Source organism: Gorilla gorilla, chromosome X (assembly GCF_029281585.2).
Source record: "Gorilla gorilla gorilla isolate KB3781 chromosome X, NHGRI_mGorGor1-v2.1_pri, whole genome shotgun sequence".
NCBI lineage: Eukaryota > Metazoa > Chordata > Mammalia > Primates > Hominidae > Gorilla > Gorilla gorilla.
The window spans coordinates 159551957-159577320 of record NC_073247.2 but is presented as its reverse complement, the minus strand read 5'-3'; the positions used below and the strand labels follow the sequence as shown (position 1 = coordinate 159577320).

General features: G+C 38.2%; 1 protein-coding gene and 1 long non-coding RNA gene across 16 annotated transcripts in view; one reads left to right on the top strand and one right to left on the bottom strand.

Moving 5' to 3' along the window:
* The window catches only part of FMR1 (fragile X messenger ribonucleoprotein 1), a 39200-nt gene extending 17481 nt beyond the window's left edge, over nucleotides 1–21719 (bottom strand). For 4 of the 15 annotated variants that reach the window (XM_031005939.3, XM_031005932.3, XM_031005936.3 and 1 more), the window contains exons 1-9: nucleotides 21401–21687; nucleotides 11635–11687; nucleotides 7988–8081; nucleotides 5229–5300; nucleotides 4815–4963; nucleotides 3281–3374; nucleotides 3078–3194; nucleotides 729–899; nucleotides 560–638 (exon numbers count right to left, since the gene is read on the bottom strand). In XM_031005939.3, the coding sequence (XP_030861799.1) occupies nucleotides 560–638; nucleotides 729–899; nucleotides 3078–3194; nucleotides 3281–3374; nucleotides 4815–4963; nucleotides 5229–5300; nucleotides 7988–8081; nucleotides 11635–11687; nucleotides 21401–21451 (880 nt within the window). In that variant the 5' untranslated portion in view covers nucleotides 21452–21687. Of the gene's footprint in view, nucleotides 1–559; nucleotides 639–728; nucleotides 900–3077; nucleotides 3195–3280; nucleotides 3375–4814; nucleotides 4964–5228; nucleotides 5301–7987; nucleotides 8082–11634; nucleotides 11688–21400 lie in introns of all 15 variants that reach the window. The other 11 variants (XM_031005931.3, XM_031005934.3, XM_031005938.3 and 8 more) reach the window with 7 other exon arrangements.
* A 100-nt stretch (nucleotides 21720–21819) lies between these two features.
* LOC134757921 (uncharacterized) lies at nucleotides 21820–24215 on the top strand. Its single transcript, XR_010132527.1, has 3 exons — nucleotides 21820–21995; nucleotides 22263–22366; nucleotides 22650–24215. It is a non-coding gene; the product is annotated as an uncharacterized lncRNA (long non-coding RNA).
* The last annotated feature ends 1149 nt before the right edge of the window (nucleotides 24216–25364 follow it).

The window sequence follows — 25364 nt, the reverse complement described above, 5'->3', positions numbered from 1 at the left end:
ATCATTCATTTTGAAACATTATTTAATTTTAAGATATAAAAGGTATACAGTCAGGAGGGCTGGGCAAGATTTATCCTTTCAGGTATTAGTAGGTTTGAACTAGAAAAGCAATCTCTTTTGAATACCTTCTGAAAATGTAACCTTTGAGCATCATACTTAACAAATATTTTTTTGTATGCTGTAAGAACAGATCGATTGAACAATGAGAACACATGGACACAGGAAGGGGAACATCACACTCTGGGGACTGTTATGGGGTGGGGGGAGGGGGGAGGGGGGAGGGATAGCATTGGGAGATATACCTAATGCTAGATGATGAGTTAGTGGGTGCAGCACACCAGCATGTCACATGTATACATATGTAACTAACCTGCACATTGTGCACATGTACCCTAAAACTTAAATAATAATAAAAAAAAAGAACAGATCATATTTCAAAGACTATGTTTCAATTAAATGATACCCTCCAGTAAGAAAAAATGGAATTCTATCACTATAAATAAACTGTTTACCTAAACTTAGTTGTTGTACTATATGTCAACAGATACTTCTGACTTACCTACTAAGTTCCTTGGAACTTGTATTACATCTTCAGCAAATTCGAGAAAGCTTCTAGCTTTTTTCACTGCATCCTGATCCTAATAAAAGGGGAAACATTTTAAGACAAAAGATTAGCCAGCTGAAATACTTGTTTGGGGAAAAAAAAAACTATGCAGTAAAATATTTACCTCTCCATAAATATGAAATGTGCAGGTATCTTCATCTAGATCAATAGCAGTGACCCCAGGTACTTTTCTAGCTTGCTGAATATTAGCACCATGAGTACCAATAGCTAGACCCATCAGATCTTCTCTTACGATAAACTGTTCATGAAATCTCGAGGCAAGCTGCCTTGAACTCTGAAGAGAAATAGACGTCTGATGAATACGCTTTACCAACTATTACGACAACTGTATTTAGGCCAGCCATGTAAATTATCTTGACCCTGTATATGAGGGGTCCATAAATTATTAATAGTTTTAGGTTAAAACTAACAGGTTTTAGAAAATACCTCTCACAGCCTAAGTACTTTTTAGGTTACTAAAGGTCTATGACATTTTATATGTTTTTGTTAATAGGAAAGAACTTGTTGACATTTTCCAAGGTAACTGCTGAAAACTTATCACAAGGCTGCCTTAGTTAACCAATGACATCAGCAATATAATAACTAAGAAGCAGGTCAAATGTTCCCCAGTAAAAACCAGCTCACTCGGTCTGACAAACTCAATGTTACTTATTTAGGTAAAAAAATGTTTAAATATCATCTTTACAGAAAATTTTACTCACTTCATTTTTATTAAAAGGTATCAGTATATATTTTCTGGAAACAGTGCCATTTTTTATAACATCATTAGGTACTGTGGTCTAAACATTCCTCTGTTGAAATGACATTAAAATGACACCTCCCTCAAAACCTAAGGAATCAAAAATTGTTGGTACAGTAGTTAAACTGAATAATCAAAAAATGTCAAAAATTAAAAACTTAGTAAGCATCTGAAAGCTAACATGAGACCAGAGTCCGTAAGACCTTGTGATCTGGATCCACAATTATGATGAGCACTTGTAAATATCCAGTGATGACGAAACTAAGTTACACTGACATCCCAAACTTGTGGATAACCACTGTCTTTAAATACCATTATCAAAATTTAGTGTTCAGTTCTAGCATGCCATTAATGAAAACCAAACGTATTAGTGGCTCATGTTGAAAAATGGGAATTTCTTATAGGAACATGTAAATCTCTTTAATATTAGTAGTGAAGAAAGATAGGCATGCATACTAGTTTCTCATTGTTCAACAGACCTGATAATTTGAATGAATGAATACAACTAGCATAAATAATTTAAAAGTGCAATACCCATTTTTTTTAGACTAGAGTAATAAAATCTATAAAATAATTCTAGGACTTTTCAAGAAGTCATGTTTTTTGAGTCCTGGTTCATTAATCTGGTTCGTTCTTTTTCATTGATAATTCACTGATAAATGGTTAGCCAAAAGTATGATAGATCATTTAAGAATAATTCGATGTTTAAGAGGCATATGAGTATATTTTCATAATACTCACAATCAAAGTAAGGAGGCAGCTCTGGGCTAAAAGTTATGAGAGAATCACTAAAGGAACCACAAAATCATGAACACAGGGACATCAAGAAAGAATGAGAGCAAAGACCAATTAAACAGACCTCCATGGCCTTAAGAAAAAACAAAGTGGCAAAAGGAGATTAAACTTTTCCCCTTCTGCTAAGAGTTCAGCATCATACATCAAGTTGACAGGTGGCAAATTTCACACGGTTTTTATAAGAACACAGTCTTGACTACCTTTTCTCCTAAAATGCAGTTTGGAACTCCTTTTTTTCTTTACTATTTCAAATGTGTGGTGTTTTCCTTCTAATGAATAATGATGACGAACTCTGGAATTTGACAGGAATATAGTAGAGCTGGCACATTCATCTAAGATCCCCTTAGTTTCTATAGTAATGGATGGACGTACTTGATAGTTATCAATGAAAACAAATGTATGGTGATGAAAATTATTGGAGGATTAATAAAAGTAGATAAAATGCACCTTAAGAGACGAAATAGTAAGTTAGGGAAATAGCCTCTGGCAGGAATCTGAAGACAGGAGTTTTAAAGAATGACAACCAATTAGAACGAAGAAGTTCTATACCCTTTTAAACAAAGATAAACATACATAATGAAAGGAATATGATTAGATATTTAAATATTCTCTAGTATTTTTAATGACAACATGTTATATGGAAGAAGCATTGCCGCATTTTATTAGCAACTTTGAGAAACTTCTAGTAAAAGTGAAAGTACCAGAAGTCCCTTAATATACATAAGCTGCTGTTTAATTTTGAAACCTCAGGCATGGAAACTAGTATGATTATGCTTTGTACAATTTTCCAACTATAGAACCTAAGGAATTGTTAAGAAGCAGTAAATAAATGACAAGCTCCCCATATTCAAGTTGTGGAATGATACAGTTAATCATTCCTAGGTACCCTTACAAGCAGTGCAAGGGAAAGTGACATACCTCCAGCTGCTTACTAGCTTCTTCATTTCTCATTATCAGAGACAACTTAGTGCGCAGACTCCGAAAGTGCATGTCAATCAGCATATGTGCTCGCTTTGAGGTGACTTCATTGATGGACTAAATGATTTAAATTAACAACATTATTATCAAGGCAATTGCCCCAGATGAATTAAACTAAAAATAAACAACTCAAAAATGCTCACCAAAATGACAAGCTGATAATTTTCTGGATCATAAGTTACAGAAAAGGCACCAACTGCCTTTTTAAAATCCTTATGTGCCGACTCTTTGGCACACCTAGAAATTAAAAAAAAAAATTAAGATGAATAATTACCAACTACTGACATAAATAAATGCAGGCAGATTTACACATACAAGAATCATGGATTTATATTAAATTTGATTTATGCAAAATATGCTATATCCATTTAGAAGCTTAGCTCCTTTTCTGTACATTTCTGAAATACAGCTTAGATTACCAAAAGAGACATATTCAGGGGAACCACTCTACACTACAGGTTTCCTGATTTCAGTTACATACAAGTCAGTAGTTTTCTTAAGTCAACTATTGAAAACTTTTGGAGATAGCTACCTACAGGGTATCTGATTTCTTTCTTCTTCTCTTGTTGCAGGCCTCTTTTTTCCTTTTTTTTTAATTTTTAGTTTTTGTGGGTACATAGTAGGTATATGTATTTATGGGGCATATGAGATGTTTTGATACAGGCATGCAATATGAAATAAGCACATCACGGAGAACGGGGTAAGAAAGTGCTAAACAATTTGAGGGAGAGAAGGAAACGTACATGAACCAGAAGGCACAAAAATTTACACACATACACAATCTCTAGAAAAGGGAGGATTTCTATGTATTCTGAACTGCAATTTAATGTTCAACAACATGTCCAAATCAAACGTACTGTATTCACTTAATAAAATCTGTAAAAAATAAAAATGCGTCTCTTCTATAGTCTTTAAGCATTATTCCAGATCAAGGATTGTAAGATGAGATGACTTTTTAAAGCTTCTTTAGCTCTACTTATTACACATTTATCTGAAAACATTTTAGGTAAAAGAGAACAAAACGGAGAAATCATTTATAGTTTGTGACTTATGACAGAATTATCACATTTGTTTGATCAGTTTTTTTTTTCTTTGAGACGGAGTCTTGCTTTGTCGCCCAGGCTGGAGTGCAGTGGCGCGATCTCGGCTCACTGCAAGCTCCACCTCCCGGGTTCACGCCATTCTCCTGCCTCAGCCTCCCGAGTAGCTGGCACTACAGGCGCCCACTACCACGCCCGGCTAATTTTTTGTATTTTTAGTAGAGACGGGGTTTCACCGTGTTAGCCAGGATGGTCTCGATCTCCTGACCTCGTGATCCGCCCGCCTCGGCCTCCCAAAGTGCTGGGATTACAGGCGTGAGCCACCGCGCCCGGCTGATCAGTTTTTAAATCTTAGAATGAACAAAGTTAGTTTAGAAAACAAATGTACACTATGTACATCAGACACGTGTATAGCCAAGTAAGTTTAAACAAGCGCAAGGCTGCCTTGATTCTATAAGTAGGAAAAGTTAAATAAGTTTTTTCTCCATTGCTCTTGCAAACCAAACCATTTTTGCCAAAGTCCACCAAATTTAAAATCAATTTCTAGTAGTTTAAAAAATTTTAAACTACTAGAAATTCTTCTAAACTAATTGCATATCACTTCCAAGTTCTCAGCATTTCTTGTGTATCAACTTACATTTGTCGTAAGTCTTCTGGCACATCCAGCTTGATCTTATGGAAAGTATCTTTTGTGGCAGGTTTGTTGGGATTAACTGATCTTAGACGTTCAATTGTGACAATTTCATTGTAAGTTGCATCACATGCTGCATATTCTATCACATAAAACTGAGAAATAAATAAAAGTCACTTCTAATCACAATTTTTAAAGTAAGAATAAGAAGTTCTCCCTATTCAGTTATTTTAAAATAAATAATCTATGTGAAAAAATTTATGACCAATGGAAACATACTGAACACATAGTGAAAACATTTGATTTAAATTACTCAAAATTAGATATTACTTCAAAATAGAAATCCACACGGGAATGTACAACCTGGGTTTAAAAAAAGGAAACAATATAAGAAAAAAATTTAAATAGGCATTTTCCTACCTCACCCTTTATCATCCTCACTTTAGCTAACCACCAACAGCAAGGCTCTTTTTCATTTGCTCTGGAATACACCTACACAAAAATTACAACACAGAATATTTCATGATTAACATAATTTTGAAATCTACAGATTTTCAGATATCGAGGAAATTTTCTTAAAATGCCCCTAGGTGTCTTTAAAAACCACATGTCATATATCCTCAACAAAACTGTAACCCTGTCTATGTACCCCGAGGTAGGCAGAGATACATAATCAGAAACTACCTGAGATTGCTTTGAAGCTCCTTGTAAAAATCAGTTTTCCTATATTTCTGTTCTAATTCAGCAATAATTAGTGCTCTGAAAATAGACGCTCATAAATACAAGCACACTTTCCTTGGGTACTCAGCAAGTTACAAAAAATGTATCTAAAAATGTATAAGCTTATTTTTGCTTTATCCTAGTAAGCAAAAATTGACTGAAAGTTACTGACCATGCCCTACTGTCTTGTTGCTTGGTCACTAAAGTAAGACCACTGAACATTCAGCCCACTAAGGATACCACTCTGGCAGTCATATCTCCTGGAACTAAATGGACAGATCCTTGGTCACTCTCTGGTCTCCTGCTTCCTCTCCACTAAAAAGGACAACTTCATGGTGGCAATCCTCTGGATATCACTTTCCTGGTCTGTCACACACTGCAGATCAGTTCTTCTAACTGATCTCTTTGGTGACCACTTCAAAGTTCACTTAAGATGTACAGCATGGAACCTTTCATGAAGACCCTAGCAAATCCAGGTTAATAGGAAAAGAGACAACAGAGTATATATGGACAGAGAGACAGGGATACTCAGAAGCAGAAAAGAGAAACAAGAAAGACAAGGGGGATAAAGACATGAGGCCAAGAGAGGTACAGAGTCTAGGGCTGACAAGTAGAGTAAAAGCTCGAACTCGTCTCCCTTTTACAACCAAAGTTAATGATCACACAATACAGTGACTGAATACAACTTAACATACCTTTCCCTCTTGCTTCCATCTTTCTCAACTACTCTAGCCAGAGAAATTACCTCAACGAATCGGTGTGTAAGACAGTGAGGTCATCCTAGCAATGGTATCTCATTGGTCCCCATCTGTCAAGTGACCAAGCTGGGGAGAAAAAGTCCCTTTCATCCCTCCATCAAACACTATTCTGGGTACTCCTAATACAGACCAAAGACCTGGGTCTTGCCTTCAGAGAGCTTACAGTCTTCTGGGGAAGTGGACAGCTAAGCATACACAGTGTTTCTGTTCCCTATTAAGATCCCTTGCAAAACCAAGCCCAGCTGCTTACACCTAGTAGAGATTGGTTACATTTTTGGAAAATAAATAACACTATATCCTATGTCCACTTTAAAACTGTAGAGAGAAAAACACAGGCCTGGACATTGAGAGATCTTCCCTGACTACTCTCTGAAACAGCAATCCTGTCCCTAAATCACCTTTCATCCTCTCCCTTTTTTTTTCTTTAAGACTCACATCTGTCATATTAGCTATCCTTACGGGAATGTGATTTCATCAAAGGCAGAAGATTCTGTCCTGTTTTTGCTACACCTTTACTACCTCGTGCAGCAAATAAGAATTCAAGGACCAGCTGGGCATGGTGGCTCACATCTGTAATCCCAGCACTTTGGGAGGCCGAGGCGAGTGGATCACCTGAGGTCAGGAGTTCGAGACTAGCCTGACCAACATGGTGAAACCCCGTCTCTACTAAAAGTATAAAAATTATCTGGGCGTGGTGGTGGGCGACTGTAATCCCAGCTACTCAGGAGGCTGAGGCAGAAGAATCGCTAGAACCCGGGAGGCGGAGGTTGCAGGGAGCCAAGATCGCGCCATTGCACTCCTGGATGACAAGAGTGAGACTCCATCTCAAAAAATAAATAAATAAATAAATAAAGAACTGAAGGACAGGACCTAGAACCACTCTGCCTCACCTGCACAAATGTCTACTTAGCGACATCCTTCATACTACAAATATTCATGGAACGGCAACTATTATTAACTAATAGTAAGGCATTATGCTTATTATTGTAGAAAAAGAAGAGAAGCAGCTCAAAATGGAGTATGTGAAAGGATACAAAGGAGAGAAGATACCACACAAACTATATGAGGCACTGTAAGCGCCTTAAATACAAAACCAATTTCTAATGGAGAAAGAAATCACAAACACAACATTTCTGTTCACATGTTAGATCTCCATAGCACATTTTGGTCAAAGAGCTCAACGGGAGATAAGCAGGTAGTTCACGGTATAACCTGTGAAAAAGAGATTTTACCAATATGTATAAACTAAAGCTTGTAGGTTTTTAAAAATATACCAAGAAGATTCACTGCTACTTAAAGAAATTCTAGTACACTATTTTGTAATAAAGCATGATTTCTTTCCTGTGTAAAATTAATTTTCATAATCCATTTTGCTTACAATGGGGACACAGTTGTAAACAAACAACATACTATTCAAAGATTCAGAAATTGAGAGAAGGAGAAAAGAATTACTAGTGGGCAAAGGAACTTGCGGCAGTGACTTTCAAATACATGCTCTGAGTACTGCTCAAATAGCCAAATGTAAGCATCATGTATCATTTTGAATTATTAATAAGATGAGTTAGTCAAAAGCACATGTCCATTCCAGCTGTAATTCTCAAAGTAATTTAAACAGTGTTAAAGACAAAGTATTAAAAAAAACACAGATAAATTAACCCCACTCTTTCAGTGCTAAATGACTTTATGGCAGGGAAAACTCACCTCAACTTCATCACTTTCATTTATATCTTTATTATAACCTACAGGAGGTGGGAATCTGACATCATGGAATGGAATCTGCCTATCAGGCTGCCAGCTGTAAATAAGCAAACATACAATTATTTAACATGCTTTTCATGTTTAACTGAAATAATGACCACTCTGCCATCAACTTTTGGTTAAGCCTGACCCCTCTTTTTCTAGTTTCAAGAAGCAAAAGCTTTAAAATCATCAGTTTTTGCTGAGTGGGACATAACGGCAATATAGTAACATTTCAGCAAAGTCTGCATGCAGCACAGCAGCCTACTCCCGTTTGGAATATTTCTCTAAACACAATACAGCAACATTATGATTTTCAAAACAAGTCTTCTTTCCAATAATTTCAACTTCTAAGAGCTTTAAACATAAGTCCACAACAGAAATTTCCTTCAATATTTGAATATTAGTACCAGTAATTGTTAGTAATATAAATATACTTCCACTTGCAGAAGAATTTTAACCACATTCCAAGGACCACAAAAACTGCCCTCTAATTCCCAAGCAAAATGGGGCTATCAGCACATTAGCAATTCACAACTCACTTTTCCCCCTTTAAATTTTAGATCCCACGAGGTGGTCAATTCTTGCTGTGGGTAGCTGGATGCTGATCAGTATGACGTTATCAGCATGCACTGGGATGGTGGGGTCTCCTAAACCACAGAAACCCGATGGAGACAGCCTATAGGAGTTTAAGTTGCCTATGTTTTTAAATTTAAAATGATATTAAACAACTCTGAAAGATACCAAATTATTTTTTATATCCATAAAAATATAAAATATTAGGATGTGGTGGCTCAAGCCTATAATCCCAGAGCTTTGGGAGGCTGAGGTGGGAGCACTGCTTCAGGCCAGGACTTCAAGAGCAGCCTGGGCAACAAGGTAAGACCTGGTCTTTACAACAAATTATTAAAAAAAAAAAAAATTAGGTGCAGTGGTATGTGCCTATAGTCCCAGCTACTTGGGAGGCTGAGGTGGGAGGATAGCTCAAGCTCAGGAGTTCAAGGTTACAGTGAGCCATGATCATGCCACTGCACTCCAGCCTAGGTGACAGAGTGAGATCCTGTCTTTAAAAAAAAAAAAAAATATATACACACACACACACACACACACACACACACACACACACACACAAGTAAAATACTGAAAGACAAACTTTGCAAAAATACTGAGGATTCAACTTCCGGAGCAGTCACATCTGGGTTCTTTTTGGTGTTCTTCATCAGCAGATACTGAGATATGTTGTATGTATAATGTCGATGTTTTACTAAAGAGCTTTCTTAGTAAAATTCTATTGAGAAAAGTACTTGTTTTTGTTAAAGAAGAGCTGTTATATAAGCGGGCAAATATTAAGTCAGAATTTGTGGAAATCTGATTAGGGCCTAAATTAACTGAACCCTCCTCTGAGTTATTATACACACCTAATAGATGTTATACATTCATTGCTAAATTTGATTTTAAAGCATATAATAATATATAACTCAATGGTTCCAAAGAAAAAATGATTTTAAGTGTATACAGATAAAAATTCAAATTCCTTATTAAAAAATGTGAAATATGAAAACACCTTTATGCTTTATGGAAGGTTTAGGAAGCACCTAAAAACAAAGCACCTAAAACAATCTGGTATCAGTAACAGGAGCTTCTTCCTGATTGAAAGGAAAGAAAGGGTAAATACAATCTGGCGTTTTACAAAACACTGTTTTCGTTTTGTTTCTAACAGAAAACCAAAAAGGAAACACACAAGGAAGGGCAAAGAGATTACTTTGGTAGAGACCTATTAAATCCTATTGATGTGCTCAAACCCAGTGTTGTATTGCAAACATACTCCATGAACACAAGGAAAAATCAATGATCTATTTCAAACTCCCAGGATGACAAAGAGCTTGAAGAGAAACTTTCATGCAGATATGGTACAGGAGATAAATAATTGGAAGGTCCAAAGATGAAATAATTTTAAGTTTATGGTAGAAATCTGATTGAAAATCAAAAAGAAGTGATCTGATAAATCAATGTATAAACTAGACAAATTCTTAAATGCATAGAGGAAATGAGTGTTTGCTTAACACTTTAGATTATAGACTACAGGAAAAACTAAGAGAGTAGCAAATAAAGACAACTCTCCCTTTATGGGAAACAGCATTTACCTAGTGATGTAAGTAAGTAGATAAAGTGTATAATTGTAAGAAAAAAATACCCTCCAAGTTATCAAAGATTCCTCTGTTGGTGTGATGCTGTTGTCTATTGCATAGCCATGGATATATGAAACAGCGAAGAGACAAATACTAAAACTTTTGGCTTTATGTATTCAGGGAAAGGTATTCTACTATTCAAACTTGTATTTTGGTCTGCGATTATTAGTCCAGAGCCAGAAATAGGGTTAGATGCTTTCAGTCCTTTTATCTCTGTCCCCCTACACGTGTTTCAGGCATCTAAAGATACTACTTTGTCCTGTTGCTAGCCAAAAGAATCTGCTAAGTTCAATTATGAAATATATTTTCTAGACACTGAAACACAGGCCTGGTTTTCAACTATTTAGAAGCAAGATGTGTGTATTTATTGCTCAGTATGCCTGGGTCACATACTACATTTTAGCAGACATAATCCACATATCATTATAATTCATCAATTTAAATGTACAATTCAATGGTTTATAGAAGGTTTACAGTTATGTGCAATAATTACCAGTCAATTTTACAACATTTTCATTGCCACACACACAAAAATCCTGTACTCTTTAGCTATGTTCTCCCCACCAGCCCCAGCACTAAGCAATCACTAATCTACTTTCTGTCTCTATAGATTTGCAGCCTGCTTTTGATATATTATTAATTTTCTTGGTATATAAGAGCCAAAAAAATGATAACTGTTAACCATCCATCAGAGTTTAGTAAAATCCTAAGATCATAGCCACATCTACATTTTGACTAAGGAGTTTATATGTACTTTACAATCTTAAACAGCTACCCTGAAAATAGCCTTTATTAGCATTCAAAACATTTAGTCAAGAGACTTGTCTTCTCCAATAAAATGTTAACATCTATACTATTGATGCTTTCATACAGTTAATATTCCTAGGCCTATGACTGTTTTTATTTCTTCATCTAGCAAAAGAGAACAGAAAAGATCAGCTACTGCTATTGCTGAATATATGAAACATTAAAAAAAATCAGATAATAGGTAAACATGACTGTTTCCATAAAATATACTAGACAACTAAAACCATCAGTTTTAGATTTAATGTTAAAGAACTCACATACAGCTTTTTAGCAATACCCATCAATCTCTTCATTACTATCTTTTTAAAATTTACAAATACTCCTATGCGAACTTCCAGTTACTAATACACAAGACTCTCTGGTTTCTTTCTTCACATTCAAGGGAATTAAGATGTAAGGATCAATACCATACAATAAGGGACCTCCAGGTCATTAGCAGAAACAGTCATTCCATTAGTTTAATACTGAGTTGTTCAGAAACTTCTCAGTCAGTAACATGAAGATCCATTCCTGAAAAGCACTCAAACTGGACTTGAATTTTTAAAAAATGAAGAGTAGAATTAGCATAAAATATTAAAGAACCTCATCATTAAAATTATATAACGAGACACTTACTTGTTTTCAAATGCAACTGTTATTGAATCTTCATGAACATCCTTTACAAATGCCTGTGTAAGAAAAAACGTTAAATTAACTTGTGAGCTTAAAGATAGTTTTTGTTTTTAGTTAAATTTTACAGTGATACCAAACGTTTTATGTGTTTATGAATAAAATAGAACTTCAAATGAAGGTCAGTTTTTGAAGATCATTTTATTCATTAAGCACATCTATATTGCCACCTTGTATGTGCTATACCCTAGAGATAAACATAGCTAAAACACTAAACATGAGAAAAAATTCTCCACAGATTTCAACATCTCAAAAAATAGACAAGTATACCGGAAATTACAATGTGGTAGTGAGTGCAAAGCTGGACGTACATTTTAGGTAGAATTACTGAAAACTAAGAAAATTGTTCCAGAACCATATATCAGCCATATATTGTAACCTACCTTTCTCTCCTTAAAATCTTAGAATACCAATAGTCAATGATTAAATATAACCTCAAATCTATACATATATATATATACACACACAAATATACTAAACTTTCTTTAACAATCATATGCTGCAAACAACACTAAAAAGTCCAGTTACTAGAGTTGAATTAAGTTCTCAATCTCACAGCACTTGTAGAAAAAATATATAAAGTCCAGAGGTTTAGATCTTTTAAATCTGATGACACAATTGTTAGTAATCTACACAAAGACAGAACAAAATAGCTAATTATCAAGAATTCTTTAATCAGCATGCTGTCCGTAATTTTATAAAATTAACCTTTTAATAGGTACAGAAAAGGAAGGTTTTTGTTTTGTTTTGGACAATTAGAAGAATAGGACAAAGCATAAAGAAACCCAAAGGCTTTATATCTTAATTTATTTTAAAAGGGCTTGGGGAGATTTAAGCTTCTTACTCAAATTTATTCTGTATGTTTCTCCCCTTCAGTGGTTTCTCCCTGCCTGCAGGACCATAGCCAAACTCCTTCTCCCGCTGTAAAAGGCTCTACAGGAGCTGTCCTCCCCAGCCCCACCACTTCTCCAACTTTATCTTTCATATCCTTAGAATTTGTGACCCAACAATGCTAAACTACTTGTGCCATACTCTGTAGTTTCTGGGCCTCTCTCCATTCCTTCTTTCCTATTGTCCTTCCCCTCTTTTTACATAGCTATCTCTTACTGGTCTTCCAGATTTCAGTTCAGATGTCAACTTCAACGGGAGAACTGAGAAGTCTAGGTTAAATTCCTGTCCTCTGCATTCTCAGCATCCTATGCTTATCCCTACAATAAACTTACCCTACTCTATTATTATAGCCCATTTTCTCACTAACAGTAAGTTTTCTGAGGGTGGTGTCAGGTTTTACTTCATTTACGGATATACTGCAGAGTGTCTAGTATGAACTCAGTGAGTAGTTATCAAATAGATCATTGCCTAAGAGGTTCCTATCCCAGCCTTAGGGAAAAGGTATGTGTGTGGGTGATGGTGGTAGGTTGATAAGACAAAGGAAAACATACTGAAGAAGGTGAGGTTCCTACTGACCCCTTAAAGGATAAGGAAGTACTAGCTAAACAAAAGAGAGTGGAGGATGGAGAGGCATTCCACTAAGCCTAAGGGGCAGCAGGCATAAAGGTTTAGACAGTGAGAAACAGCTGGGTTGTGGCAGAAATAATAAATCCTTTGTCAACAAAGAAGCCAAGACAATTCAATGGGGAAAGCACAGTGTTTTCAAAAAATGAAGCTGGGACAAGTGGACACCCACATGCAAAAAGAATACGTTTCAACCTTTACCTCATACTGCATACAAAAAAAAAATCAATGAATATGCATCAAAGACCTAAATATAAGAGCTAAAATTATAAAACTCTTGGGAGAAAACACAGTAGTAAGTCCTCATGACGCTGAATGTTTGATATCCATATTGGATAGTGAGACAATAACTAGTTCGGATTAAGACCATTCTCTAACTTCGGTGTCCTCAGTAAATGGCATAGTTTCTAGTATATAGAACATGCCCGATACATGCTTTTAAAAACAAATGGTTCAATGCAGATGTCTTTGTAAACAAATATGTCTTCAAAGGCCTATGATATAAAAAGATTATTTTAAAAAATGAAACTTCCCAAAATATCAAATTAAAGCATATGGAGTGAAGCATTAATTAGCTGCTCTTAAGAAAAACTATGGAAGCTGAGACAGGGCCCTGGAAAACACTGATACAGAAGCAACTCAAACAGAGATACCAAGCTTCTTCAATAATGCTTAAATAAAAGTAAAGCTATGCTAAAAGAAAGCTTCCTTGTAAGATCAAGGTGGACTATAATGGCATCCATATGTTGTGCTATACCCAAGGTGGCTAAATAATTATTTTTAAGTTAAGCATGGGTATATACCCTTATAGTTAGTTACTGGTTCAAAAGGGGAGAAATCAACATTTTCTTATCATTTTGATCTTGCTTATTTTTACTCAGCTATATTTAAGTGACCAATATTTTCTACAGCATATTTTGAGAACTCTAGCTTAATACTGCCAATGATATTTTAGAATTATTAGATTTCATAAGGGTGCATGCCCCAGTGCTTCAAGGGATTGTTTGCCTCACTATTACTTCAACAGAGAGGCCTAATTTTGAGTTAGGTTGCAGGAACTGGTCACTCTTAGGCTCTTATTTCTATAGGTTGTAAAAATTATGGAGAATGGGAAAGAGGACTCTCCTGGCCCCCATTTCTCCCTTGCCTTTACAGGATGGCTAATAACAAATTAACAGTTTGCTTTTTGGGGGTGCTATTAGATTATTAACTAAAATTAAGACACCTATTAGGAAGTAACTGACCCCTTATTTACAAAGAAGGGCCACTGCTTCTGTGTTCATCCTTGTTTAAGGTTTCATAATGTTTATACATCTTGGCAGTAATTAACATTAGTTCCTTACTGTATATTACATGCTAAAAATGTTGTCCTTTAATCAGCTATTAGAACCTTGTTACAGCTAGGTAAAGAAATGTTCTAAGTAAACCAAGTATCTACCCAAGACTACTGCCCTTGTCTAAAACTATGCCATCTACCATAGTAGCCACGGGTCATGTGCGACTACTTACATTAAAATTAAATAAAAATAAAATCAGTCTCCAATTCACTCTTGCAACATGTCAAGTGCTCAATAGCTACATATGGCTTAAGGGCTACTGTAGTAGACAGACCCGATTTAAAACATTTACAAATGTTGGAGACTGTTTTCAGACTCATCATAAAAGCACTATAATATCAGCCTTATTACTACATTGCTATATTTTGTTTTTTTCTCTTTGCCTAAAAGTTATTGCCCAGTTGAATCATACTTATCTACATTTGCTTATTTCCTAAAATCAAATATTCTCTCAAAGGAGGAAGATCTGCAAGTGCTGTAGCTATTCAAAAAAAAAAAAAAAAAAAAAAAAAAAAAAAGCTTTTGCAGGCTCTGAATGCATTTCCGGATGTAGTGTCAGAGTGTCAGAAATGGTTTGAGTAATCATCAGAGCCCAACAGGGCCACTGCCTTTGAGTTAATGAGGCTTATCTGTAAATGGATGTTTGCATGACTTTTTCAAAATCAGTCATTTTAAGTGAATACAGAAGGTATATAATACCTTTGGTTGCTGCTTTAATAAGTGGAATAAAAGAAACTCACAGGTTACGTTTGGTCTACACTCGCGTGAAGGACAAATACCTCCTGTGAATTCTAAGGTCTTTCACTAATTCCAAGAAGGTTCCATCTTCCTGTTTCTCATCATAGTTTTTCCAATAGCCCCCGCTTTTGGCTCTGTCCTTCCCCTTATCCACCACTCACCCACCCACAGATACACTCATACCTTCCTTCTTTGGCCATCTCCAGAGCACTATCACTCCACCTATCACCACCTTGGAAAACTGTGTTTTGCTATGATTCCTACCTATCAGGCAAAGCTGATGTCTGTAGAGAAGAGAGGTTGAGGAGGTTCCTGAGAGGTTTCCAAAGGCAGCAAATTCAACGAATTTGAATGAATGCACAGGGGAATTAAAGTGTATTGGGTGAGGACTAGGGCTCTTACTGGAGTCAGTGTACTTAGTGGTTAACGGTTTTGCTGTGAATCAGACCTACGTTCAAAATCTTGGCTCTAATACTTAATAGCTGTGAGACTCTCACCAAGAAGTGATCTCTGGACCTCAGATTCCTCATCTGCAAATAAGGAACTCGACCAGCCTCCTAAGACTGCTGTGGGTAATGAAATTACACACATAGGTGGCACTAAATAAATGAGAGAAAAGTAGAGAGTGTCATATTTTATAAGAGACGCAGAATCATAAATGCTTTTGCATTTGGAAAATGTACATCCCAACAAAAGCACACTTTTTTAAAAAAAGCTTTAAAAATTGGGATAGAAAAAGAAAACAATGTTTCCACAAAGATACTTAATATTAAAAGGTTATTTAGAGTTTGGGAAGAAAAAAAATGTGATGAGAATCTTGGGATTTGAGAAAGGTGATAAAGTACAGTTTAAAAGAGATACAAGTTCTTCATCAGGGTGAATAAACAGGAAATAAATCATTAAGGGGTCCCTAATTTACTACCAACCGGGCCAAAGAGGTAATTACAATAATCATATTTATGAAAGTATGTAATGCCTAGAGCTATCTATTCAAACATTCTATTACCAGGACTGATGAAACAAAGACAGAAAGTCCATCCTTATTTGGGTAAACTCTCCCCAGCGACACCTCACATTCCTTCCCTTAGTAAAGCATCTTACAAACAGGAACCACTGCTCACAGGAGAGGATATTATGTGTTAAAGTTTCAATGTACACCCGACCACCAATGAACATAACTACAACATCATCAGTAAGCTTGTATCACTTACTGAAGACAGAACATGTAGTGCTATGATAATTCTCGTTAGGAAAAACTTACAGCATTGTAAAATATCCCTCCTAAAGAAAACCTGCTGGAAGCTGGACCCGGTGGCTCATGCCTGTAATTCCAGCACTTTGGAGGGCTGAGGCAGGCAGATAACTTGAGATCAGCCTGGCCAACATGGCGAAACCTCATTTCTACTAAAAATGCAAAAAATAGCCGGGAATGGTGGCACATGCCTGTAATCTCAGCTACCCGGAAGGCTGAAGCATGAGACTGGCTTGAACCCGAGAGGTGGAGGTTGCAGTGAGCTGAGATCCCACCACTGCACTCCAACCTGGGCGACAGTGAGACCTGTTGAAAGAAACAAAGAAACAAACTAAAGAAACAAAGAAACAAACCAAAGAAACAAAGAAACAAACCAAAGAAACAAAGAAACAAACCAAAGAAACAAAGAAACAAAGAAACAAACTAAAGAAGCAAAGGAGAGAAATGAAGGAAAGGAAAGAAAGGAAAAAAGAAAAGGAAGAGAAAAGGAAGAAAGGAAAGAAAGGAAAAGAAAGGAAGAAAGGAAGAAAGAAAACCAAAAAAGAAAACCAAGAAAGAAAACCTGCAGGAGACAGGATAGGGACATAGGAAATGTGATAACAGTATGATTCAAACCCAAGGCTTCATATATAAAGCAAGTTATCATTTTGTCCCCACTCCCCCCGCCCCGTTGTATGGGGACACTAACAACATAAAGGAATAAAGAGAGACAATAAACCTCATCAACAGTCCTTCCAACCATACCACATGTCCAGGACTTCATATAGGCTACAAATTATGTGAAAAACACATTTAGCTTCACTCTGACCAAAAGACAACAGAGACATGTGCAAAGAAAACATTATTAAATTAGTTACTAATTTTTCTTGTGTGTATGTATTCTAACTTTTGAATACTTCAGTTTTATGAGCTCCCAATATAACAAAGACAAATTTCCTAGCAGGGTCAAAGATTTCTAACTTTATCTTTCCTTAACAGGCATCCACATGAAGAAGTACGGCGCCAAGGTTCAAGAATTAGTAACAAAAAAAGCTGGCACATAAACTGAATTATTTCATGATGGCTTTGTATTAACAATAAAAAATGGTAATATAACATTGTAACTATAGTTATAGGATGCTAAGGCAGTGTCATAGCACAAAATACAATCAAAGACCACCACGAAATTGAAAACTAAGCAGGAAATCAAACCAATTTCTTCAAGCTAAATTTCATCATTTCAGGAATTCAGAATCCTGACCCTTAATGGCCCTGACACTTGGTAGTAAGTCACTTACCTAACCTCTCTGTGCATCATTTAAAGAATGGGAATAACAACAACACATCAAATAAAGTATCAGAGAGAACAGTGCCTGGCACCTAGAAAGTACTCATCCCCTGTTAACTATTATTATAATCACGATCCCAATCTTCTCAGGAAGCACATTCCTATAGTGGGCAGAAATCAGAAACTCCAGTAATATACCACTGAATGTTGCATCTAATTAAAAATTTGGAGGTTATGAGAATATTTAAGTATGGAGTTAGAAAATGCACAGTTCAAAAGGGGAAAAATGATGCAGCCACAAAGATCCTTAAAACTAAAAAGGGCAATCAGACTGTAGGAAGGAAAAAAAAATGTGGTTGACCCCAATAATTCACTTCCTCGAAGTACAGAATAACACCTTTATGCAAAGTTAGCTCAGGAGACTTCAGAGAAACCACGAGTGCAAGTTTATTTACACTTTACCCAAGTTGATTTATAAACTTATAAATTTATAAACCTTATGCAAGTTTATTTGTAGTAAAACTGATTTTACTACATTTCAGCTATGTATCTGAAATGACATGTTAGACCACTAATATCTTCATTAAAAATATCCTTTTGATTGTACACTTTATCATATTTAGCTGCTAGCTGCCATAATACTACTAACCAAATGAAAGGCTGTCCTCAAACACTGAACTTAAAAAAGTATAACCTAACAACAAAATTACAATCTAGTATAATTACACCATATTACAATAAGGAATCAGAAATCAGAGGTTGTATTTTCAGAAAACAAAAAGGTTTGTATCTTATGTCTCCAACATGTGATTTATCCATCTTTAGTAATTTTCATACTAGTACACAAAACCTACAAATCTTAGGATTTATTAGGGCATTCATATTGGAGTGATACGCATTCTACATTTAAAATGGAGTTAATTCATTACCATTCTCAACACATCAAAACTTCTAGTCCAAAGAAAACAAATTATGTGGGGCAGATGCACCTAGAATAAAGACTTTATTTCATCATTATTCATTTAGAAAATACTTTGTAAAGATTTTATGAGGTGTAAGTCAAAGTGTCTTCATATCTTAACACCTGCAGGGCACTATAAAGTGGTACACGTGACCAATTTTTTTCTAAGTCAAACAAATACCTAAGCATAAAAGTAGTGGCTCTGGTGATCGCTAAATCTAACTTTTAAGTTTTTAAGAATAAACACCAGAAGATAGAGAGCTGTTCTTGGAAATATCGTGGTTATGTTAGGCAAATCAAAGTCTGAATTCCATTATACTCAAGTTGTTTGATTTGTTTAGTTTTAAAAGCTTTTCTATCAATTTGATGAACAAGGTTCCTATTTCTTTTTCCATAAATGTAACACTTCTCCATAGCAGTTCATTTTTAATTGGTTTTTATTTCACATCTTTCCTGTCCATCCCACTGGACAAGCAACTCAGTTTACTTTTGCTTTACTTTTAAAACTCACAGCAGTATTATAAGTCATATAAAAATTTCAAGCTTTTTTGTTACAGAAACTGTTCTTCCATCAGTGCAGACCATTTGAGATTTTCTTAGAAATCAAACTTAATTAAATAAACATAACAGCAATTTGTCTGACACACACTTGTTCAAGTATTAACATTTCTCCTCAGGGAACTAAGGGGCAACCAACCTATTCTTCATTCACCTTCAAGTTAAACAACTTCGTTACAAAACAAAACAAAAAAGGAGGGAATTAATAGCAAAAATAGAAGGCATTTCTTATATTCCAGTCAGTGTGCAAGCAAAATCACTGGAGCAAATCATAAGTTGCTGGAAGAGAACAATAAGTACTTCAAGGCCATAATGTGCTACTTGCCCTCTGTGGTAAACAAACTTTAGTGGCATCCAATCTAAGTTTATATCACAGGTCAATCAAAATCTTGCTTAACCATTAGCCCTTACTCACACATATATATGTATATGTATTATAGTTATTAGTGCCAGAAATCTAGTGACCAAAACCACTAATCTAGGACCGTGAACGATTCTACGCAAACTCACCAGAAGAAATTATGGATCAATAAAATCAATGAAATTAAAAATTTGACTGCAGAGTCAACTGAAACAATTGCATATTCATGAGACTGTTAAGAACATAAACGCGGGGTTACCTTTTGCCTCCTTTTACAGCAAAAGGTTTTATCTTTGTGCTCAAAGTATGGAACAGTTTATATACTTTACTCATTTATGAAATATACTGATCTCCAAATGTCTTCATAAAATTGGTAAACACAGAATAAAGTCAGTTGTTTATTTTCCTATAGCCAAACGTGTCCTGTCTGAAACATTCAAGCCATTCTACAATACATTTAAGAATTGTGTTGGACACTGCTAATAGCTATTTTCCAGGCTTCCTTCCACACGCACCTTCTATTGCCAAAATACTGTAGTAAGGTGGGATATTATTTAAAGAGATTATAGACATTCAAAAGGAAATGAGAATTTATAGATGAATAGATCTACAGCACCTACATACCAACAAACGCACTACTGCTACATCAAATTTGTAAATCTTCCTTTTAAAACTGAAAGGTGTTAGTTGATCTGCAATGGTGTAACTTTAAAAAGCACAGTAAACCCATGAATGCCTATATAAAGCCTCAACAATTCAGTCCACTGCAACACCACAAATTCAAAGGAAATGTGGTCAAGTTCTTAGGGGCACAAAAATATTTTCGCTCAGTTAAAAAAAAAATGCCCTAGTAATAATATACTCTCAGTTAATTACCTGAAGTTTCATGGCATATATTTAGGTCTTTGGAAACTTAAACACACACACACAATTTTTAAGTAGCAGCGCTGCTAATGGTTTTAGACGCTAAAGCACGTGCATTCCTGAATTTACCCCGTTTAACAAAAAGGGGGACGCGAATATTCACGATGATCAACTTCTTCAATGCACTGCTGGGCCATGTTAGGGTCTTCCTGAAACTTTTGGATCTAAAATCTCCTCCGAAATCCACAAAGAGAAGCCACTAAAAATCAGTTGCCATTGTGATTTGGTGCCGACTACCGCTTCTTACTACTCTTTCTTCACAGCCCTCGCCCAGAACAGTGGAGCTCTCCGAAGTCCCAATGCTAGACCGGAAAAGAGAAGCCAAAGGAGACCTGAAGCCCTCTTGGCGCTGCAGGAGGCGGCCCGGCTGAAGCGCCCCCCGCTCCTCCACAACTACCCACACGACAGGCCCGGATCCCGCTGGGAGAAGATGTTTAGGAAAGGGGGAATAAGCCATCGCCGTCACTTAGCGCCGATTTCGGCCCTTCCCGCCTGGCTCTAGTACCTGCCGCCGGCCCTCGCCCATCCCCAGCTCACCCCGGCGGGGCTCGGCGCCGAAAGGGAACCCTCTCCTCGCTGGTCTCTCATTTCGATAGGCGCTAGGGCCTCTCGGAGTCGGAGAGGGGCTTCCAACAGGCCCCAAGTCCAGTCCTTCCCTCCCAACAACATCCCGCCGAGCGTGCCCTGGCACCCAGGCGCGGTGCTCGGGAAGAGGGCCCCGGGCCTGCCTCCCGCCGACACCAAGAAGAAAAGGGAGGGAAGGAAGGGCGAAGATGGGGCCTGCCCTGGAGCCAAGTACCTTGTAGAAAGCGCCATTGGAGCCCCGCACTTCCACCACCAGCTCCTCCATCTTCTCTTCAGCCCTGCTAGCGCCGGGAGCCCGCCCCCGAGAGGTGGGCTGCGGGCGCTCGAGGCCCAGCCGCCGCCGCCTCCGCCGCCGCCTCCGCCGCCGCCTCCGCCTCCGCCGCCGCCGCCGCCGCCGCCGCGCTGCCGCACGCCCCCTGGCAGCGGCGCCTCCGTCACCGCCGCCGCCCGCGCTCGCCGTCGGCCCGCCGCCCGCTCAGAGGCGGCCCTCCACCGGAAGTGAAACCGAAACGGAGCTGAGCGCCTGACTGAGGCCGAACCCACGGCCCGCTGCGCGTGTAAACACTGAAACCACGTCACGTGATCAACGCTGTTCCCTCCCCCCGCGGGCTCAGCCCCTCGGCCCCGCCCTCTCTCTTCAAGTGGCCTGGGAGCGCGCGCATGCGCGCTGCTGGGAACCGGCCGGGGTGCCGGGTCGAAAGACAGACGCGCGGGCCGGGCGTGCGCGGGCTTGGTGGAGGGCGGGAAGGCTGAAGGGCGGTGACAGGTCGCACTGCCTCGCGAGGGCCAGAACGCCCATTTCTGCAGAGGTGCACTCAGTGGCGTGGGAAATCAAATGCATCCGGTTATCCCAGTTCGGCCTCTCTGGGATTCCGCGGGAGGGGGTGTCTGGTCTGGTTTGGTTTGGTTTGGTTTGGTTTGGTTTGGTTTGGTTTGGTTTGGTTCAAAGTAGCGCAGTCTGACTGAGCGGGAGGTGGAGTGGAAGGCGAGAATAGGGGTGAAGGATTAGACAGAAGAAGACTTTGAACTAGAAACAGTGGCAACCAGGGTGACCCAGGCTTTTGTGACCCGTAGAGGCAGAGGGTGAGGAGTCTACGCCCTCTCTCACCAGATTTTGGGCGGCCCTGTGGAGACACCCTGTGCCCTTTAAGGGACATGGATTGAGTCGGGATCTCAAAATGTGAGCCTTTCCTCAGACCCAGCTTTGACCCACGTACTCGCCTTTCCTCAACTCATTTTCATACTTTCACTTGACTATATTTTTTAAAAATTGTGTTAAGCACTTGAGGTTCATTTCTGCCCCTACTGTATGTGCACCCTGTGCCAGAGGGTGGGGTGAACACGTGTGTAGCAGTCATGTGTCCTGTCTACAGGGGCCGATGCACCTCCTTGCAACCCTTTACATTCCACTGTGAAACAAACCTCAACTTTTTCTTATTCCTGTTTTTACACCGTGCTTGTAGCTGCCTTAATCCATGTTCCCTTCGGGATGCTGTTATCCAACTGAGAAGTTTACGGAGCATCTATCATGTGCCAGACACTGTGCTAAGTGCTAACGAGAAATCGGTGAGCAAAACAGAAAAGAAAAAAAAAAGAAGAAACGACTGCCAGCATTTAACTTAGTACCTAGCAAAGTAGATGGACATAAATCAAATTGTCAGACAACTAAATGAGTAGTTGCAGCTGTGATAAGGGGTATGAAGAATAGGCGCTTCCATGATGGCGGAACATGACCTAGTCTGGGGTGGAGAAGGGGAGATGATTCCAGCTGGAATATGGCAGGTGAGAGTTAACTAATAGCACTGAGTTGGCAGAGGCAGGATGACCTGCCCCAGGCAGGTGCCCCAGAATGAGAGGATGTTGCTGCTGGTGGAACTCCAGCTTTAAAGCAGTGGATCTAGGGCCACATTCCTCAAGGCCATAGCAAACAGGAAAGACCTTTTGGACTAGGGTCTTTGGAGTAGTCACATGAGGCCAAGACCCCAATAGGGCTGAAAGAGAATCTCATCATAGGCTGAATGGGAGCAGAGCATTAGCTGCAACTCCAATGTATTACAGTAAAAGGGGACACATTGATTAGAACGATTATACCCCTCCAAGTGTAAGCTGTTGTTCAATTTACCCAGGGCTTAAAAATATGTCAACTCTTCACAACCATTTTTACTACAAGCCACACTCAACCTGTGTTGTTCCCTGAACCTGTGATGCACTTTCATCCGTTCATGTGTCTACACATCCTTCCTGGGCCCCATAGAGGCCCTGCACCTTAAGGTTTTCAGCTGGATTCCTATTAGCTAGTTATTTTATCTCAGGTACAGAGAGTTAACTTTGCTCCTCAATTTTCAGCACATTGTCATATCAGTCCCTACAAGGTCCTTGTTTACATTATTTTATAGTGTTTATATTATTTTTTCCTCATCTTTCTCGATCCCCACTCTCATTCTTCTAGACACAAGCTGCAATATGTTCGATAGAGATCCTTGATAATTTAACACAGATAATGTTTTGTTTATGCCTCTTGCATTTACAGAGATGGTATTGGACTGTAAATCTCTATTTCCCACTGTTTTACTCAACACTCTGTTTTTGAACTATACCCACATTGCTGTGTGTACACCTAGTTTGCTACCGAGTATGCCAGAAATTTTATTCATACATATCCCTACTGATCGGGCATCTAGGTTACTGCCAACTCCCTGAAGTCATACTGTGGTGAAAACCCTTGTGAATGTCTTTACAAACCTTTGCCAGAACTTATTTTGTGCTCTTGTAGAACTTTGTGCATACCCTCTGCTTCCTCATTACACTGCTTGGCATATAGCAGAGACTCAACAAATGTTGAATACCTCTACTGTGATGGTTAGTGTACTAGAATAATTTATTTATATTTCTGTTTTCCTTATTGGATTATTAGTACCTTCCAGACAGGGCAAATGTCTTTTCTATCTTTGTGTCCCTGGCACATTAAAAGTGGTTGATTTCAAGGTATGTTCAATGAATGAATAAATACTTATCTTCACTGCCAGTACATACTGCAACTTAGTCTTCCCCACTTGACTCTGAGTCTCAGCCTTACTCTGATCTCTAGCTTTTGATATTTCCCCTTTCAAGATAGCTTACCTGAATTCAGACACTGAGCTCAGGCCTGATCATGAGCCTGCTCTTCCAAAGTCCTCTCTCTCTCTCTTTCTCTCCTCTCTCTCGTTACAGGCAGCTCCTGCCTTCCAGTTCGTTGCTCAAGCCTAAAACTGAGACATTTTGACCCTCTTTCACACATCAGATCCATCAGCAAATCATTGTAGAATCCAGAATCTGTTTCTCATCATTTGCTCAGCTAACACCATAGTCCAAGCTTCCATTCTCTTACCTGCATTATGGCAGCAACTTCTTCGCTGGTATCCCTGCAGTCACTGTCCACTGTTGTACCCTCTCTGACAGTTCTCAGCACAGAAGACAGAATGACCCTGTTGAGGGGTCAATCAAGTCACTCTGCCACTCAGAATCCCCCATTGACTCCCTACATCTCTCAGAGTAAAAGCCAGAGTCATTATTTATTCTGGCTTCAGTGCCCTATATACTCTGACTTCTGTTATCTCCGCTATCTCACCTTCTACTTTCCCCCTTCACTTCATTCCAGTGCATGAAATCTATCTAGTTCACCTAGATTTTCTCCTGTGTTATCTTTCAGAAGTTTTACAGTTTTCTGTTTTGCATTTAGGTCTATGATCCATTTTGAGTAAATTTTTTTCAAAAGATATAAGGTCTGTATCTAGATTATTTTTTGCATATGAATGTCCAGTTATTCCAGCACTGTTTATTGAAAAGGCCATTGTTTCTCATTCCAGCTATAATGTTTTCTTTGTTGTTTCTTGAAAATAGCAGACAGGTTCTGTCTCTCTCCCCTCACTAGAGTGTAAGCTCAGTGAGAACAAAGATTTCCATTTGTTTTATTCACTGCTTGTCCCCAGTGCCTACCACAGTGTCTGGAACATAGTGAATGTTTACTAAATATTACATGAATGAACGAATATGTGTTGAGGACCCGGCCGAGGTTGAGTCAGCTCTCATGCCTATATTTATCTGATATTGGAATGATGCTTCAGTGTTTCTAGCCCTGCCTTGGCCCTTGGTTTCCATTAAATTGCTGCCTGTTGTCTTTGCATTGATTTATTCTGTGC